The sequence below is a fragment of the Pongo abelii genome, chromosome 17 (assembly GCF_028885655.2).
Source record: "Pongo abelii isolate AG06213 chromosome 17, NHGRI_mPonAbe1-v2.0_pri, whole genome shotgun sequence".
NCBI lineage: Eukaryota > Metazoa > Chordata > Mammalia > Primates > Hominidae > Pongo > Pongo abelii.
In genome coordinates, this window is record NC_072002.2 from 89730347 (window position 1) to 89748718 (window position 18372).

Consider the following 18372-nt stretch of genomic DNA (forward strand, 5'->3'; position numbering starts at 1 on the left):
ATTTGTCAACGTTATGGAAAGAACAGCTAAAATAGTTTAAAATAGTAGTCATTAGCCTTGAGACTAATACGTTGATGCCTTTTTATTAACGTGGAATCAAGTGGCATTTGGCTGAACGTTCCAATCATAGTGTAAAGTAAATGGAAAATGATATGTTTTAATTGAATTAAATAGCATAATGAAAAATAAAATCAATATTATTGATTTCAAGGCATTTTATTCAATAAAATTCTTTTTTTCCTCAAAATTTACTCCATTAATTCTACTCTACCACTGACATTTCCCTTTGCCATTAACCTTCAGACAATATAAAATGACTATTAGATGAGGAAATTAATGATTGACAGCTGGAGTAGAAGTGGCTTTTCATTGGTAAAAGAGCTTGAGCACAAATGGTGATATGTAATGAGATTATACATGTTGTTCATTGGAATAGATTTAGAAAAATCATGGTAAATCTCTTTGCTTTGGGAGAAAAAGATGAAACAGTGGTGTTTTTTTTTTTTTTTTTTTTGAGACAGAGTCTCACTCTGTCGTCCAGGCTGTAGTGCAGTGGCGCAGTCTCGGCTCACTGCAAGCTCCGCCTCCTGGGTTCACGCCATTCTCCTGCCTCAGCCTCCCGAGTAGCTGGGACTACAGGCGCCTGCCGCCATACCCGGCTAATTTTTTTGTATTTTTAGTAGTGACAGGGTTTCACCGTGTTAGCCAGGATGGTCTCGATCTCCTGACCTTGTGATCCACCCGCCTTGTCCTCCCAAAGTGCTGGGATTACAGGTGTGAGCCACCATGCCCGGCCGAAACAGTTGTTTTAAAATTATGTTTCTTTTACATAGGACTTGGGCTTCTGTTAGGGGTTAAGGAGGGGAAGGCCTCACTTCTAGACTTGCGTCACAGCAGTTTCGTTTTAATATATTTTACAGAGTAGGAGCTCATTGAAATGTATTTTGAAAGGAGAGCTTCTTTTTTTTTTTTTTTTTTTAAAGGGTAGTAAATTGAAGTATACTGGTACAGAGAATTGAAATATGGGAATTTTTCTGCAAGCTTGTTGAGAAATCACTTTTTCTACCAAAGATACCATAGTTTTTCTTCTGGAGTCAACAATAGGGTGACATGGTGTTCCTAAAATCCTACTTCATGCTTTTTAATAAAAGACTTTAGACATGTAATCAAATTCATCTCAGTATAAAGGGCGTTTCATTGGGGCTAACTTCATGATACTTTTTCATCTAGTTTTGGAATAAGACGTATGTCTTTATATTCAAGATTTAATACCATGTTTGTTTACTTCACAGGTTATGAGTGCCAGTGAGCCGCCTTAGATAGAAGCATCATCAGCACTTTATTAATGATGGATAGTGAGAATAAACCCGAAAATGACGAGGATGAAAAGATAAACAAAGAAGCACAAGACTTGACAAAACTTTCATCCCATAATGAAGATGGTGGGCCTGTGTCTGATGTGATAACAAGTTTCCCTGAGAATTCTATGGGCAAAAGAGGTTTTTCAGAATCATCGAACTTTGATAGTGTTGTTATAGGAGAAGACAGAAATAAACATGCTTATAAACGTAGGAAATTAGATGAGGCAGAGCCCCTTAAATCTGGAAAGCAAGGTGTTTGTGGATTAGAAACTTCTGAGAGCTCAGTCACAGAAGAGGGTATTGCATTAGATGAAACAGGGAAGGAGACCTTTCTGAGTGACTGCACAGTTGGAGGCACATGTCTCCCAAATGCCCTCTCCCCTTCTCACAATTTTAGCACTATTGATGTTGTTTCTCTGAAAACAGACACTGAAAAAACATCTGCTCAGGAAATGGTTTCCCTTGATCTGGAAAGAGAATCTCCTTTCCCCCTGAAAGAAATTAGTGTTAGTTGTACCATTGGGAATGTAGATACAGTTCTGAAGTGCAGCATCTGTGGGCATTTGTTTTCTTCTTGCTCTGACTTGGAAAAACATGCTGAGTCTCACATGCAGCAGTCTAAGGAACATACCTGTTGTCACTGCAGCCACAAAGCAGAGAGCAGCTCAGCGCTGCATATGCATATCAAACAAGCACATGGGCCACAGAAGGTCTTTTCTTGTGAGCTTTGTGGTTTTCAGTGTGCAGAAGAAAACCTGTTGAATGCACATTATCTTGGCAAAACACATCTCCGTCGTCAGAACCTGGCTGCTCGTGGAGGATTTGTACAGATCTTAACAAAACAACCTTTTCCTAAAAAATCACGTACAATGGCAACAAAAAATGTTCACTCAAAACCAAGAACTTCTAAACCAATAGCAAAGAATAGTGATTCAAAAGGATTACGAAATGTGGGAAGCACATTTAAAGATTTCAGAGGAAGTATTTCTAAACAAAGTGGTAGTAGCAGTGAGTTTCTTGTTGAAATGATGCCTTCCAGAAATACTTCATCACAGGAAGTGGAGATTGTTGAAGAACATGTTACTTCCCGTGGTGTAGCTCAGAATCCTGAAAACCAGAGTAAAAAGCTAGACACCTTAGTAACCTCAGAGGGTCTCTTAGAGAAATTGGAATCTACCAAAAATACCCTTCAGGCAGCACACGGTATCAGCGTAACCTCGAGGCCAAGACCCGAGCGAAATATTCTCGTGTTGGGTAATAGCTTTCGTCGACGAAGCAGCACTTTCACCTTGAAGGGCCAGGCAAAGAAAAGGTTTAATCTTTTAGGAATTAAAAGAGGTACAAGTGAACCTCAGAGGATGTATATGAAACACTTGAGAACACAGATGAAAACACACGATGCAGAGTCAGTGCTGAAACACCTGGAAGCGAGCAGCAGTGTACAGAGAGTGTGTGTGACTACCTCAGAAACCCAGGAGGCGGAGCAGGGCCGGGGGAGTGCCCGTCCTCCGGACTCCGGGCTGGACTCCCTGACAGTGAAGCCAGCTTCTGACTCTCAGACGTTGTGTGCTTGTACAGACTGTGGGCAAGTAGCTACAAATAGGACAGATTTGGAAATCCATGTGAAAAGGTGCCATGCCAGAGAGATGAAATTTTACTGCCATACTTGTGACTTTTCTAGTATGTCAAGAAGGGACTTAGATGAACATTTGCACAGTAACCAGCATCAGCAAACTGCTTCTGTCCTGAGTTGTCAGTGTTGTTCATTTATATCCTTGGATGAAATAAATCTTAGAGACCACATGAAGGAAAAGCACAATATGCATTTTCTTTGCACCCCTTGTAATCTGTTCTTTTTGTCTGAAAAAGATATGGAAGAACACAAAGCCACCGAGAAGCATATTAATTCATTGGTTCAACCAAAGACTTTGCAATCATCTAATAGTGATTTGGTTTTACAGACTTTACCTTTAAGTACTTTAGAATCAGAAAACGCAAAAGAGTCTATGGATGACTCAGGAAAAGCATCTCAGGAAGAACCTGTGAAGTCCAGGGTAAGCCATGGTAATGAAGTGAGGCATTCCAGTAAGCCTCAGTTTCAGTGTAAGAAGTGTTTTTATAAAACAAGATCTTCTACTGTTCTCACGAGACATATAAAGCTTCGGCATGGTCAAGACTATCATTTTCTTTGTAAAGCTTGTAATCTTTATTCATTGAGCAAAGAAGGAATGGAGAAACACATTAAAAGAAGCAAGCATCTTGAAAATGCTAAGAAAAATAATATTGGCTTAAGCTTTGAAGAATGTATTGAAAGGGTATGTATAGGTGCAAATGATAAAAAAGAAGAGTTTGATGTTTCCGGAAATGGAAGGATTGAAGGCCATATAGGTGTGCAATTACAAGAGCATTCCTATCTTGAGAAGGGCATGCTGGCACCTGAGGAACTGTCACAGTCTGGTGGTAGCACCAAAGATGATGAATTAGCTTCAACCACTACTCCAAAGAGAGGGAGACCTAAAGGTAACATCTCACGGACGTGTTCACACTGTGGTCTTTTGGCCTCTAGTATTACAAACTTGACTGTTCACATTAGACGAAAACACAGTCACCAGTATAGTTATTTATGCAAAGTGTGTAAGTATTACACTGTAACTAAGGGAGATATGGAACGTCATTGTGCCACCAAGAAACATAAAGGACGGGTAGAAATAGAAGCAAGTGGAAAACACAGTTCAGATATCATTGTTGGCCCTGAAGGGGGTAGCCTTGAAGCTGGTAAAAAGAATGCTGGCTCAGCAGTGACCATGTCAGACGAACATGCTAACAAACCAGCTGAGTCACCCACCTCCGTTTTAGAAAAGCCAGATCGTGGAAACTCAGTTGAAGCCGAAGTTGAAAATGTATTTCATTCTCTAGATGGAGAAGTTAACAGCCATCTTCTTGATAAAAAGGAGCAAATATCTTTAGAGCCAGAGGACTTTGCCCAGCCGGGGGATGTGTACTCCCAGAGAGATGTTACAGACACAGGTGAGAATAAGTGTTTGCACTGTGAGTTTAGTGCTCACTCCTCTGCTTCTCTAGAGCTGCATGTAAAACGGAAACATACAAAAGAGTTTGAGTTTTATTGCATGGCATGTGATTACTACGCGGTGACTCGTCGCGAGATGACCAGGCATGCAGCAACAGAGAAACACAAAATGAAAAGGCAGTCTTATCTCAACTCTGCTAACATAGAAGCCGGTTCTGCAGACATGTCCAAAAACATCATTATGCCTGAAGAAGAGCATCAACAAAATTCTGAGGAATTTCAAATAATTTCAGGTCAACCATCTGATACTCTTAAATCTAGAAATGCTGCAGATTGCTGTATTTTAAATGAGAATACTAATTTAGATATGTCTAAAGTGCTCTGCGCTGCTGACTCTGTAGAAGTTGAGACTGAAGAATCTAATTTCAATGAAGACCATTCCTTTTGTGAGACTTTCCAACAGGCTCCTGTCAAGGATAAAGTTAGGAAACCCGAGGAGATGATGTCCCTTACCGTGTCCTCAAACTATGGCTCTCCAAGCAGATTTCAAAATGAAAATTCAGGAAGCTCTGCCTTAAATTGTGAGACAGCAAAGAAAAACCATGAGATATCGAATGATGCAGGTGAGCTGCGTGTCCATTGTGAGGGTGAAGGAGGAAGCACAGGAGACGGTGGAGGTGTTGTCCCTCACAGACACCTGTGCCCTGCAACGCTCGATGGGGAGCGCTCGGCTGAAAGCCCTGCGCTTGTTGTGACAAGAATAACCAGAGATCAGGGAAATCTGGAGAGCGGGGGTCAGAACAAAGTTGCACGTGGGCATGGTTTGGAAGACTTGAAAGGTGTCCAAGAAGATCCTGTTCTGGAGAATAAGGAAATTCTGATGAATTCACAACATGAAACAGAATTTATTTTGGAGGAAGATGGCCCAGCTTCTGATAGCACAGTTGAAAGTAGTGATGTGTATGAAACTATAATTAGTATTGATGATAAAGGGCAGGCCATGTACAGTTTTGGTCGATTTGACTCCTCCATAATAAGAATAAAGAACCCTGAAGATGGTGAGTTGATAGACCAGTCTGAAGAGGGCTTGATAGCAACGGGAGTGAGAATTAGTGAGCTGCCCTTGAAAGACTGTGCTCAAGGTGTGAAAAAGAAGAAATCTGAGGGCAGTTCCCTTGGTGAGTCGACACGAATTCGCTGTGATGATTGTGGCTTCTTAGCGGATGGACTGAGTGGACTGAACGTTCACATAGCCATGAAGCATCCTACAAAAGAGAAGCACTTCCATTGTTTACTCTGTGGAAAGTCGTTCTATACCGAAAGCAACCTTCACCAGCATCTGGCTAGTGCCGGCCACATGAGAAATGAGCAGGCCAGTGTGGAAGAGCTTCCGGAGGGAGGGGCCACCTTTAAATGTGTCAAGTGCACAGAGCCCTTTGATTCTGAACAGAATTTATTTCTACATATTAAAGGACAGCATGAGGAATTGCTACGGGAGGTGAATAAGTATATAGTGGAAGACACTGAGCAAATCAACCGCGAGAGAGAGGAGAACCAGGGAAACGTCTGCAAGTATTGTGGGAAGATGTGTCGAAGCAGCAACTCGATGGCCTTTCTGGCACACATTCGCACTCATACAGGTATGTCGCTCTGCAGCGAGCCAAGTCAGTGAGGACATGGGGCCATTTGTTCCCATCCAGATACACAGCCCTACCTGTGGCTGCTCATTGGCTTTCCACCCGGTTCACATTTCACTGCTGTGTGCTGCTCTGCTTGTCTGTAATAAGTCATTGTTGACACTTAACATTTTTAAGGGTAATTAAGCCCTAGTGATTTCAAAGGCAGGTTAGTTGACAAGTTTCTTTTAATTTTGTCAAAAAGCCTAGTCCCTCTGATGCGTTTTAAAAACTGCTGTCTGTTGGCGGCTTTTCAGTTGTTTCTGAGTCCTAATTATTTGATTTTCCAAAGTCTATATTAAGTGGCACCTTATAATTTCAGAAGACATGTTAAGTGACTTTTAAGGAATGGAGTAATCAAATTTTCTTACAATATTAGGGATGTAAAAATATTCATCATTAGATATTTTATATCCAAAAGTGTAACTTCCGGGTAACAAGATGCTACCTTTGTGGATCAAAATTAGCCACCACTTTCCGAAGTTAACGTGCTGGGGATCTGGTGTTCCTGGAGGTAGCACCTGATTTAGTCTCTGTGTTCTGTCACAGTTAGTGTTCCATTTTAATGTTTAATTTTAGGTGGAAAGTTTTTTAAAAAACATTTTTTTTGGTGGAAAATGCATAAGCTACTGTTCTAAATTTATGTAAAAATTCACTGCAGTGTTTCTGTAAACCTGCCATACATTCTTTATTTTAAATAGACAGCTTTTCTAAATCATTGTGCTCCGCTTAGACAAGTTCTGTCTCCATGGTTGAATTTATGAGTGGATTTGAATAATAAATTCACATTTCAATGAACATATTTTCATTAAAACTGTAAGGTTTATTTTACTGTACTTTTAAATAATGGCTTATTATTAAAGCTATACTTTAAATTCATACAGTTTTTGAAACTTAGTGCATGGTTACGAGGAAGAAGACAAAAGAGTATGAAGCATTGTTACTAGTTTAGGGTGATTAAAGATAGATAAAAGTTTTTCATTGAAGGAAGTAATGGGGCAACCTGCATAAGATTAATCTAAATAAATACAAACATTGTACTTGCGATCCCAAATATTCTTATGCACTGCAGCCATTTTTGGGGAATAAGTCCAAATGCTTATTTGTCTGCACTGTCAGTATCTCTCTCAGTGCCTTGTTGCAGCTTTCTTTCTGAAATGATACAGTTTTAGGAATAAGACTTGTTCACATGCACAGAAAATATGTACTTTCTTAATATGCCCTCTTAAGGCAGATAAAACTGAATAAAACTAAGAGGAAGATGCTAATGGAACTCTTTTTAGAATTCTTTATGCAACTGTCTGGTCAAGACATGTTGCTTATAATTGATGTGTCCATTACTTGAATTCTCTTGTAATTATAGTCAATAAGTCTTGTAAATGTGTTAAAGCTCACTAAAAGCATACAAATTCAAGAACAGAGTAAGGCTAATAATTTAAAATAATCAATGTAGGCATTTCAGCACTTAATTTCCCTTGTGTGTTGATAGCTGATCATTCTTAATCCATTAAGATTTATTTAGTCGTTTACAATGCAAAATAGGTTTGCACTGGTCACTTGTGCCATTTGAAAATGTCCACCAGGTTAAGTGCAGAATGTAGTCCATTAGTCTTCCTTGACTGTATGTATTAATTGCATTTAAAATCAAGTTAATGTGGATGTGAAAGTGAGGTAACTATCAATATGTGACAAAGTAACCCTACTTATATAAGTTACATCATTGATTGTAACATTTAGTAAAAGTTAGCATAGCTTTTTTTTTTAAACATCTTGTGTTGGTCTTATCAGGAAGTACATTTTTATTGTGCTTTGAAGCACTACCAAGAGCCCTGTTCCTGAGGACACAATACGAGTCTACCGTTTCAATTTTGCAAGTCATTTTTTGGGGAAGTTGGTCTCCAGGTTTTAATTCAGGGTTTTTTTCTTGGAGCATCTTAAAATGAATCGCTTTTCACATACTTTGCTTATGTCCATAAAATAGTAATGCAGAGACTGTTATTAATGGTTAACTGGAAAAGAGCTTACTCTTCCAATCCCTGTTTTCATATTTTGTGATTTACTATATGTTTTATATAACCTTTTCTTCCCATCCTTAGCAGGATAAAAGCAGCACTATAAGAAATAAATGAGTTTTGGTTATCAAGCATTGTAGGAAAAAGGATCCTAGAGTCTCCCCGTGTGCATGCTACTATGAAGCAATCAACATTACCAGAAAGGGCAGTCTTCCCTTTCACATTACATTAGCAGGACTGAAAAACTTCATTTTCATCTCTCCCGCATTGGTCTGTCAAAGCTTTTATTTCATGTAACATGGGCTACTGTTAAGTACCATATTGTCTGAAGCCATTCGTTTTATGTTTAGAGTGCTTGCCATCTCAAAATGTTCCAGGGAGATAGGGAGTGTGTGACTTCACTAAGAAATTCTGAAGTTAGGGCTGGTAGTGTTTGTAGCTCAATACATGACAAAGGACAGACAGCTCAGTAGGAGAGTTAATCTGTAGACTTTAAGCACAGTGACCACAAAAACTTAACATTGTTCAGTGCTTCATCTGTGTCCCACATTAGTTGGCTCTTGGTATGTCTTGATGAGTGAATAAATGAATGAGCAGATAAATGAATGAATGAAGTGTTTGAATGTTTAGGGAGGATTGTAGAATGATGGCTCCAGTTAGATGATGGGTATTATACGACTTCCTTCATTCCTTTAAGATCTAAAGGCTTTCATTTGGTATTTTCTCTTTAATGCTAATGGCACATCTATGTATGCATAGCAATTAGTAATGACTGATGGTTGAGGAGCCCCTGTAGGCCTGAGTGAAGCCCTGGATTTTAAAGTCTTTGAAATTCTTTCCATAAAGTAATAAGGTACCACAAAGATAGAGAACCTCTTTAGTTTTTTCCTTTGAAAAAACCTTATGGACGAAATGAAAACCAAAAAACCTACTGAGGATAATGCTGTTCCAAATGAAAACCAAAAAACCTACTGAGGATAATGCTGTTCCAAATGAAAACCAAAAAACCTACTGAGGATAATGCTGTTCCAAGGAATGGAACTGTTGCAAATAATATTGGTTTTTAATAATCAAAATGTACCTGAGAGAAATATTTAGAGATCTGCAATTTTACAATTTTGTCTTATAAACACTATGCCTGCATTCATTTCGGAAAGTGCATAGCAAACTTAAAAACGGAAATGTTATTAGTTAGGAATGAAGGAAAAAAGGGCCCTTGTTTTTTTTTAATGTGAAGAAGTATTACCTCTGCTAGTATTTGAATTTTTATGCCACAGAAAGGAGATGTTAACACAGTCTACTCTGAATATAAGATGTGAAGAATAGTCAAGGCCTCCATGATCCTGGGTGAAGCAGTCAACAAAATAACTCATTTATGTATTGTCAGCATGCTGTGCTGTGATCGCTGAGACCTGCAGAAACTAGAGTTTTCCACAAAGGAGCCATGGACAGTAAATTGAACACACCAGAGACCCCATGTCCATTTCTCTGTGGCATCTGTGCCACAGGAGGAGGAGCTAGTCACATGGCAGGTGCTGTGTGAGCAAAATGAAAACTCAAACCTATGAGACCTTTTACATCCATTCACCAAAATTGTAATACAAATATTGGGAGAGGTTGATCTTCTTTGTTTCGAGTCTTGATATTATTGTTACTTAATAATGTCCTAATTACCCTATTATCTTTAGAGCATTTAAAGTGTTGGTAAATGGGTTCTTCACACACTTTACAAAAGTTCCATTATAGAATTCTATGTCTTAGTGAAATGTTCAAAGTAGTGATAGGCTTGGTTTTATCAGAATCATTTAAATAAACTGTATTTTCTAATGTGACTGATAGAATGTGATTGCTGTAAGCTGCAGTCTCAACCTGCTTTTGACATTTAAACATATAAACCTGACTAGATATAACCATTCAGGTGCTAAATATATTTTACATCTACTTCTAACAGCAGAAATGGAAATATTAAGAGATCTGGCTTCATTGTCATTGAACTGTGAAATATTCAACCTTGTCTGCCGGTGCTTAGTACTGTTGACTTTTTTATTTCTGTTGGAAGATTAAAATTAAATGCTTCACTTTTTTTGTCAGCTTTTGGGAATTAAATTGAAATTTGAGACTCTAAAATTTTTTACTGAGTGCTTCAATTTCAACGAAGTATTCTTGGAGGATTTTTTTTTTTTTTTTTTTTTTACAAGGACACTGCACAAGGGTTCACTGATCAAATATGATTTATTACAATTTTTTTAATTTGAGCTCTTTTTGTATATTTATTAAAGTTCACATATTTCATGTTCTATCTAACTATAGTAGAGGGAGTATTTCACCATATAAGTACTGAATATGATATGAAAAATCAGGAAACATACTGTACTGATTTTAAACTGGTTTTTACAATTTTGATTTATTTGAAGATGTATTGGTTAGAAAGTTTGGAAATGGTGTATATATTTTATATCTTAAAAGAGTGTTATTTCTCATTAATGTGGATGATTATCTGTTAATATGTTTCAGTTTCAATCTTATCTATTACTGACACTAAGTGTGTAGACTTTGAAATAGTCTTATTTTCTCATTTTTGAGTATAGTTTAATCTTTATGAAATGACTTAACAAATTTTGTATGCTTTTTGTGTTGAAATATTTGTTCTTGAAATTAATAACCAAAATGTCAGTTCTTCCAGTTTGTTTAATCATCATTGATTTTGGACTATAAAAATGACCATAAAAGCACAAAAATTTATCTACTGTATATTTATAAATTGTGTTATTAGAAATATAGATAATAATTTGGGACAAATGCCAGGAAAAAACCTGAAATATACCATTGTTTTAATGTGAGTAAATTCAAAGCCGGAGAAATATGAGGAAACAAGGAGGTGGCCACAGAGAAATGTATTTGATGATAAATATGCTTTTAAAAATATCAGCGGCCCTGTGTGCATTTATGTTTTAAAAATGTTCCCTTTGAAGTGTTGAGTGACTTTAAGATGTATTTTTGTGAATTATAAGAAAAATATTTAAAATTATGTAGCTCATCTCATCTACTTAGTACTGCTCAGCAGTCTCACTTTTGAGTTTGAATCTTAGGATTGTTAGTGGAAGTTAGGAAGACTCACTGAAACAAAGTCTTCAGAGTAAAATAATTATGGAATCAGGTCTATTCAAGTTATAAATGAATGCAAGTATTCCATTTTGGGTACAGAAATTCTTAATTAGGTTAAAGGTATGATTTAAGATTTAGTCCTTTTTTCTAAGCTATTGGTGATGTATTATTCAAAATCAAATCATATTTTATGTTAAATTTACTCAGGATCAAAACCATTCAAGTGCAAGATATGCCATTTTGCAACAGCTCAGCTTGGAGATGCCAGAAACCATGTGAAAAGGCACCTTGGGATGAGGGAATACAAGTGTCATGTCTGTGGGTGAGTAAATTGAAGCCATCTCTGCTGCGTGAACCAGGAAGCATGCGCAGGATAGCCATTGTTTCGGAATTCAAAACCGATAGGAGTAAGAGTGGCTAAAATTATGCATGCGTACCCTCCTTTCCATTGTTATGGTAAATTCCTTAAATACAGTTATGACATTCTTCTCCCACTTCTAATCCTGTACTGAAGATGAGCAATTTTATGGGCTACAAGGTCAATTTGAACCTGTAATCTGTAAATTGACTAAATTATAGGATGTTCATTCACATTGCCAGAGAGAACTATAAATTCCACTTAAAGACATAAAAAAATAGATAATATAGCTTTAGGAATGTATATGTATGTTTTTTTTTCTTTTGCTGTACTGCTTTAATTTTTATCACATTAGTAGCTCTTTGGATCCATTGGACTTATTCTGTAAGGAAAACAACAAAAGATTTAATTTCAGATGGCTGGTTACTGATTATTACAGGGATGATGCTGAAGAAAACTGTTGTTATGCATTTTTATGTAACTTTATTTCAAAACTTATTTCCTGTTTTAGTTAATGGTTCTTTCTCTGAAGAATCATGTACAATGTTTAAGTGTTATTCACATGTGTTGCATTTAATAGAAAGTGCTAAGGTGCCTTAATGCAAAACTGATTAATTTAGCAGAAATGTTTAAAAGGTTTTAAAATGCTAGATCATATATGGTATAACATAGGACATTCAGAGGTGGGTTTTAATACCCTACTTCTGATTAAAAGTCTATTTTAATGCTGTTATGCTAGAGAAATTAATAAGTGCGTCATATAAAAATTCTTCATGTGAAACCTGAGAAACTTGCAGTTCTTATGGCTAATTCACAAAATACCACAGGCTCAATTACATTATGCAATGTGCATGTATTATATTAGGTTTATTTTTTTAGTAGATGGTTCTGCTGATTGATGGTACCATGTAAATACGTTTTATGTCAAAAACAAGCTCTGTTATTTGTTGGACAGTACATTTCATCCCAGGATGCAGTTGTATATTTTGATCCTTAGGATAGTTTTACAAATACCTTTGCAAGCACTTTTATGAACCATGGTCTGTGATATATTCATTGGCGGAATTGATGGTTCAGTGACTTGCAGCTAAAGTAAATGAAGATGACCCTTTGCCCTAAAGTCCCCTGAAGATCAGTGGGAGAATGAGTTTTGTTACTACTGATTTTAGCTGCGAGGGTCAAGTGTCAAATGGTTCATTTTAATTGCTGTAGGTCTTGGAAGTTTAAAAGATATCTCATTTATTGTTTTTACCATATGAGTTATAGGAAAGAAGAAGGCACTGACTCCAGTGAAAATTTGCTATTAGGTGGCAGTAAGCAGTGTTTCTCTCATTTCTGAGAAATAAGTAAACAATTTTTGCATACTCTGTCAATAGAGATCTAATTCCATTTATTTTTTAATTAGGGTTACTAAGACCCTGGGAAGAGAAGAGAAAGCTTTTCACAGAACAGTTTCTAATGTGTCTGGTATCAAAAAGAATACACAATTGATTGGTATTAGTTGTATAATTTGAACAGTGCCCACCCTGCTCGCTAACTGCTTACTGCATACAACTGAAATATTGTATGAGTAGTTCATATATTCGATCCTGGAGATACAGAATTGTAAATGATTATACATATATCGAGTTTTATACTGCCTTCAGAGAGAGAGCTACGTGTATGTGTGCGTATGTAGAACAAGCATTCTAGAGTCCAGAATTGTATTTCTTAGAATTATGACAGCCATTGAATTTCATCAGACTAGGAAATAATAGTTCTCTTTATATTTTTACAATGAAATTTGATTTAAAAGTTAGGTAGCAATAATTTTAAGTGATGCTGAAAGTTCTGAAGAATTGCAGTAAACTGAAGAATACTTATTGATCTTTGTAGTTGGAACAGAATGGTAGTGAATTAGGAACCCTTCAATGTTGCAGAAAAAGTATCATAGGTTGTTCCGTATTTCATGTGTTTCAAAGGGATAGGGCAGTGTGTAGGTTAAAAATTAAAGTGAAAAACATAAAAAAGTGCAAGGATTGGTTATCAGATTACTGGCACTAGAGAGTATTTGTACATTAACATCACTGACAAAGTCAATTCATTATCATTGATGGCTAAATAATCTTAGAAATGCTCAGTGGACCTATTAGTTCTTGAACATAAGCAGCTCATGCTGCATTTCTTCATTAGCTTTAATTGCTATAAATTTTACCTTTTACAAAATCATGCTTTAAAAGGTGAAGCAATCTTTCAGGAACATTAACTCTATAATTTTGTCACAAACAGAAGGTCCTGCATTTTGTTTTCTTTTCCTTAGTAGTTAATATCTTAGTCTCTGCCTTTTAGAATTTTCTTAATGATCTCTTCATTATTTGAGTTTTAAGGAGTTATTTCTCAAATAGTCTTGATTAATAATATAAAAAAATTGGTCAGTCACATTTTTAAAGTGAAATTATTACTTAGAATACTGTACTCTTTTTCTTAGTAACCTCTTAGTTTTCTTGAAGAAGAAAACTAATATTTTATGGTGAAAATGATGGAAACAAGAAACAGTATTGAGCTCAATATTAATATCTCAGATTATTTGTAATTGACCTCTTTTTCAGATCTTTATATCAGATGATTTTGGATCCTCATCAACTGCACGTTTTGTGCTTTTCATTAACACGTAGTTTTAGGGTTGTGACAAAAACTGCCTTTTAAACTCTTTTGTAAGTTGTCTGAATCTAGACTGATTTTCTTTGAATCTTCAGGATCAGTTTTAAGATACCATTACCCGCTTTTGCCCTGCCCCATTGGCAAATCTTAACTACTGTATATCTTGGGTTTCAGTTAGTTTGACAGAAGAAGCTGAATGTATTAGATGCCTAATTCCTATTAGGTCATTAGGATTAAGAATTCAGAATTTAAGTTTTGTGTACTCAAGGTTTACCTGCTCATGTCATGGTAAAAATTTCAAAAATGTGTTGCTTTGTACATCATGTTTTAAGTACATGTTATGGATAACTTCACGTTAAGAGCCATTTATTTTACTTTCACTTTTGGGGGAACCTTTTTTTTTTTTTTTTTAAAGTTGAGTTTCCTTGTTAAAAATATCCAAATGTGATCGAGAGAGGAATTTTATAGAATATAGGTATGTTTATATTTAGGCACTTGATGGACAGTTAACATGAAAATATGTTATGACTCTGACATAGGGCTTAGTGGGAGAGAAAGTAAGAAATAATAGAAACTATACCTATTTTTTATAGTTAATGCTTTTATTTAATAATTTTGTGTTTAGAAAATAGGCCAAATGCGTATTTTTATTACATCCATGATCTTTACCTTTATTTCTTTCAGTAGTCAAAAACATAAAAATCTCGATGACTTAAAAAAGTTATTTTAGGCACCATGTCTTGTTAAATTCTTTTAAGTTTATTTTATTCTCTATGTACATATAAGGTAGTATACCTGGTACTCTAAATAATATTTATGCAGTGCATTGTGGTCTAATAAATAGCCTTGATTAACTTTTATCTCACTTGTTGATGTCCATAGCTTTGTGGATTGCTTACCGTATGCTTATTATCCCCATTTTACTGATGGGAAACTTAATATTCAAAATGTTTTTAGTGATGAACTTAAATTATTCGACTAGTAGTGGTAGACCACTCTTTCTTCCTTTTAACTATTTCTTTTCTTTATTTCTCCGCTTTTTGTAATACCTGTTTTTGTTCCTGACTTAACTTTAGTTTGTACTTTTTTTTTCTCTCTAGGTTGTTTTCACTAACATGTAGGAAATGTAACTTATCTACTTTCTCCTACCATCCACTTTTATTTTCTGCTTTTGCCCACATTTACATTTTTTTAAAAAATTGCTTACACATTGCTTTACTTTCATATTCTGATATTGTCTCTCTCTCTCTCTACCCAGCACTTTCCCTGTTTTATATTTCCCACTTATAAGTGTTGTTTTAAATAATTTTATTTTTTCCCACTCATTAATGTGTTGATAATTTATTGCATTTACTTGAGGGTTACCAACTAAACATATTTGTATAATAGCAGGAGGTAAGTGTCTAAAAGTATAAAGATTATATCATCTCATTAAGATGAGAGGGATATAATTGATAAACTAGGGTTATTGTTTTTGTTTTGCAGTATTAGTTTTTTTTTTAAAGAGTTGTAGAAAACTAATAATTGGCCTGTGATTTCAATAAACCTAAGAAATGATAACCAAGTTTGATACGCCATTATTGAGAAGCGCAGACCCTAGTGTGCATGATTTAGGAGTTGCATTGTTTACTGATTGATTGACCTAAGTCTCGTCTTGATTCTTGTGTGTGGAGTTAAATAGTTGAAATGAATTTACCTAATCAGGAGAGAATAAGGGCATTTTCTAAATCTGTCACATCTGGATTCATGAAAAGATTCCAGACATTTTAAAATTGTATATTAATGTGCTTATGAACTGTTTATTCCTAGTTGGTTTAAGAAACCTTAAATAGAAAGTTACTAATGCAGTAAAACTCTTTGTGTGTGTGTGTGTGTGTGTGTGTGTGTGTGTGGCATTACCTAGTTTTTGTGCATTAGAAGGGATCTCTATGTAGATGATTATAATGTCACTTTCTGACCTTTGCAGCTTGAATAATTGTAAATCATTGCTTCATAACGTGTCAGAGAATGTCTGTACTAGGCAATTAAATGGCAGAATATAATAGACCAAATTATTGCCTGTCATGTTTTCAACAACACAGTTAGTATTTGAGTTACACTTAATCATTACGTGCATTAGCAACTTCATTGGAATCCAGCTTCAGGCTGAGCATGAAATACATTACATTATTTAAACCTCTAATGGTACAAGTCATTTATTTGTGTTGAAGTGTACAACAGCAGAGTTTCATAAAGCAAGGAACACTTGAGAGCTTAATTTATCCAAATCAAAGTCTAAATGCAGATAAACACAAGTGGCAAAAATTAGTAATTTTTATAGGCTGGAAATATTTAAAAATACATGGTTGTGGGTAATTGTAGGCAGCAGGAATAAATTAAAATCACTATTTTTAGTCTGCTGTGAGAACTAAAGCTGTGTATACCTAAATCATTAAAAGCACCATGGAATTGCATTTTTAGCTGAACAATTAGTTACACCCATCATATCTACAGATATATCCAAATAAAATAAGTATTTGGTTTAGCTGGTTGTTTTGGTTAAAGAGATATAGATAGGAAATGTTTATTCTATAACGTGGCATGAATTATGCTTATAACAGTATAAAGTGCAACATCTCTCAGTTTTGTAAAAAATGTTTAGATTAACATTAAAATGCTCTCTCATTATAAATGGTACATTATATATTTTATCCATATAATATTTTAATATTTTTTGTTGAATATTTTTGTCTTTAGCTTGAAATTTTAAAAATGCTATGTAACGATTGCTGTCTCTCTACCTCAGTTAGGAACAAAAAATTAACATTATTTGTGTATTCCTCTGATGTTAGAATCTTCGAGATACCTTTTACGTAGTGAATGAACATTTACGATTTTTAAAACTATACGAATGACTTTATTATGGGAAAGCCTAAGAGTGATCTTGGTTATAATATTCACATATAAAACTTGTTTTCTCAGATATCATCCTCGTGTATTTTCCAGTGAACTGTTTGGTGAAGCCAGGAGAGTGCTGGGGTGTTAGGACAGCAGAGTGGAAACTGAGGCAGCCCCCAGCTCCTCCTCACAGGGGAAGGACAGCTCTTGTCTCCATTATATCCTGGTTTATTTTTCTGTGGTCGTGGTTTTTAAAATTTTTGCCACAGAAGGGTGGGGTCACAGATGTATTCCATGGCCAGTAAGTATGATCAACCTAGAACAAAATAGAAATCAACTAAATATTATCATTTCTTGGTGTAGTAGTTGAAAACATTGGCTTCTGTGTCTAAAGTCTTTTCCAGTGAAACAATCATGTTCTAGTGACTTAACTCGTTGCTGCTGCTGCTTTTTTTTTTTTTTTTTTTTTAAAGTGGCTTCCTTGTGATTTTAAAATGCTATTGTGATGGCTAGATGTGGTGGCTCATGCCTGTAATCCCAGCACTTCGGGAGGCTGAGATGGGAGAATCGCTTGAGCCCAGGAATTTGAGATCAGCCTGAGCAACATAGGGAGAACCTGTCTTTACAAAAAATAAAAATAATTAGCTGTGCGTGGTAGTGCATTTCTGTAGTTCCAGCTATTTGAGGGGCTGCAGACAGAAGCTCTTCTGAACCCAGGAGTTTGAGGCTACAGTGAGCTATGATGTTGCCACTGCACTCCAGCCTGGGCAACAGAGCGGGACCCTGTCTCTAAAAAAAAATCTTCTTGTAGAGTCTCAGGATTCTTTAACCTTCCTGATCCCCACAGTAGAATATAGGTGGGTAGCCATTCTCCTGATTTCCTTTGCCTGTTCCGTAATTTTTTTTCTTGTTAACCTTCCTCTCCCTGTTCTGTTTCTTACAGTCCTTTACTTTGTGGGTGCTTTTGCTGTTTCTTTTGCACAAGAACTGGATGAGAAGGAGGTATGAGAAATGTAGATAGAAGGGAAGCATAACTGCTGATTTATTATTTGTTTATTATTTCTCATTTGGCAGATTCTTGTGTTTTCTTTTTTTTTTGTGGGCATGGTGACAAGGTGGTGCCCGGGCTGTCTGTGTTGCGGAAGCCACTCTAGGAGAAGGAGCAAGACTGAGTGAGAACACAAGGCTGGGAGGATGAGCTCTGCTGAGGAGCAGAAGGAAAATCTTTTCTCACAGGAGGGTTATCTTTGAGTTGGGTCTTAAAGGATGAGGGGCCATTCACAAGGCACATTTGTACGTTTTTAACAGAGTGAAC

The 18372-nt window shown here is 36.1% G+C and overlaps 1 protein-coding gene across 2 annotated transcripts in view; it reads left to right on the top strand.

Moving 5' to 3' along the window:
* ZNF407 (zinc finger protein 407) overlaps positions 1 to 18372 on the top strand; it is a 472287-nt gene that overhangs the window by 31073 nt on the left and 422842 nt on the right. For both annotated transcript variants that reach the window (XM_002828319.5, XM_054538097.2), the window contains exons 2-3: positions 1293 to 6029; positions 11390 to 11504. In XM_002828319.5, the coding sequence (XP_002828365.4) occupies positions 1346 to 6029; positions 11390 to 11504 (4799 nt within the window). In that variant the 5' untranslated portion in view covers positions 1293 to 1345. The remainder of the gene's footprint in view (positions 1 to 1292; positions 6030 to 11389; positions 11505 to 18372) is intronic.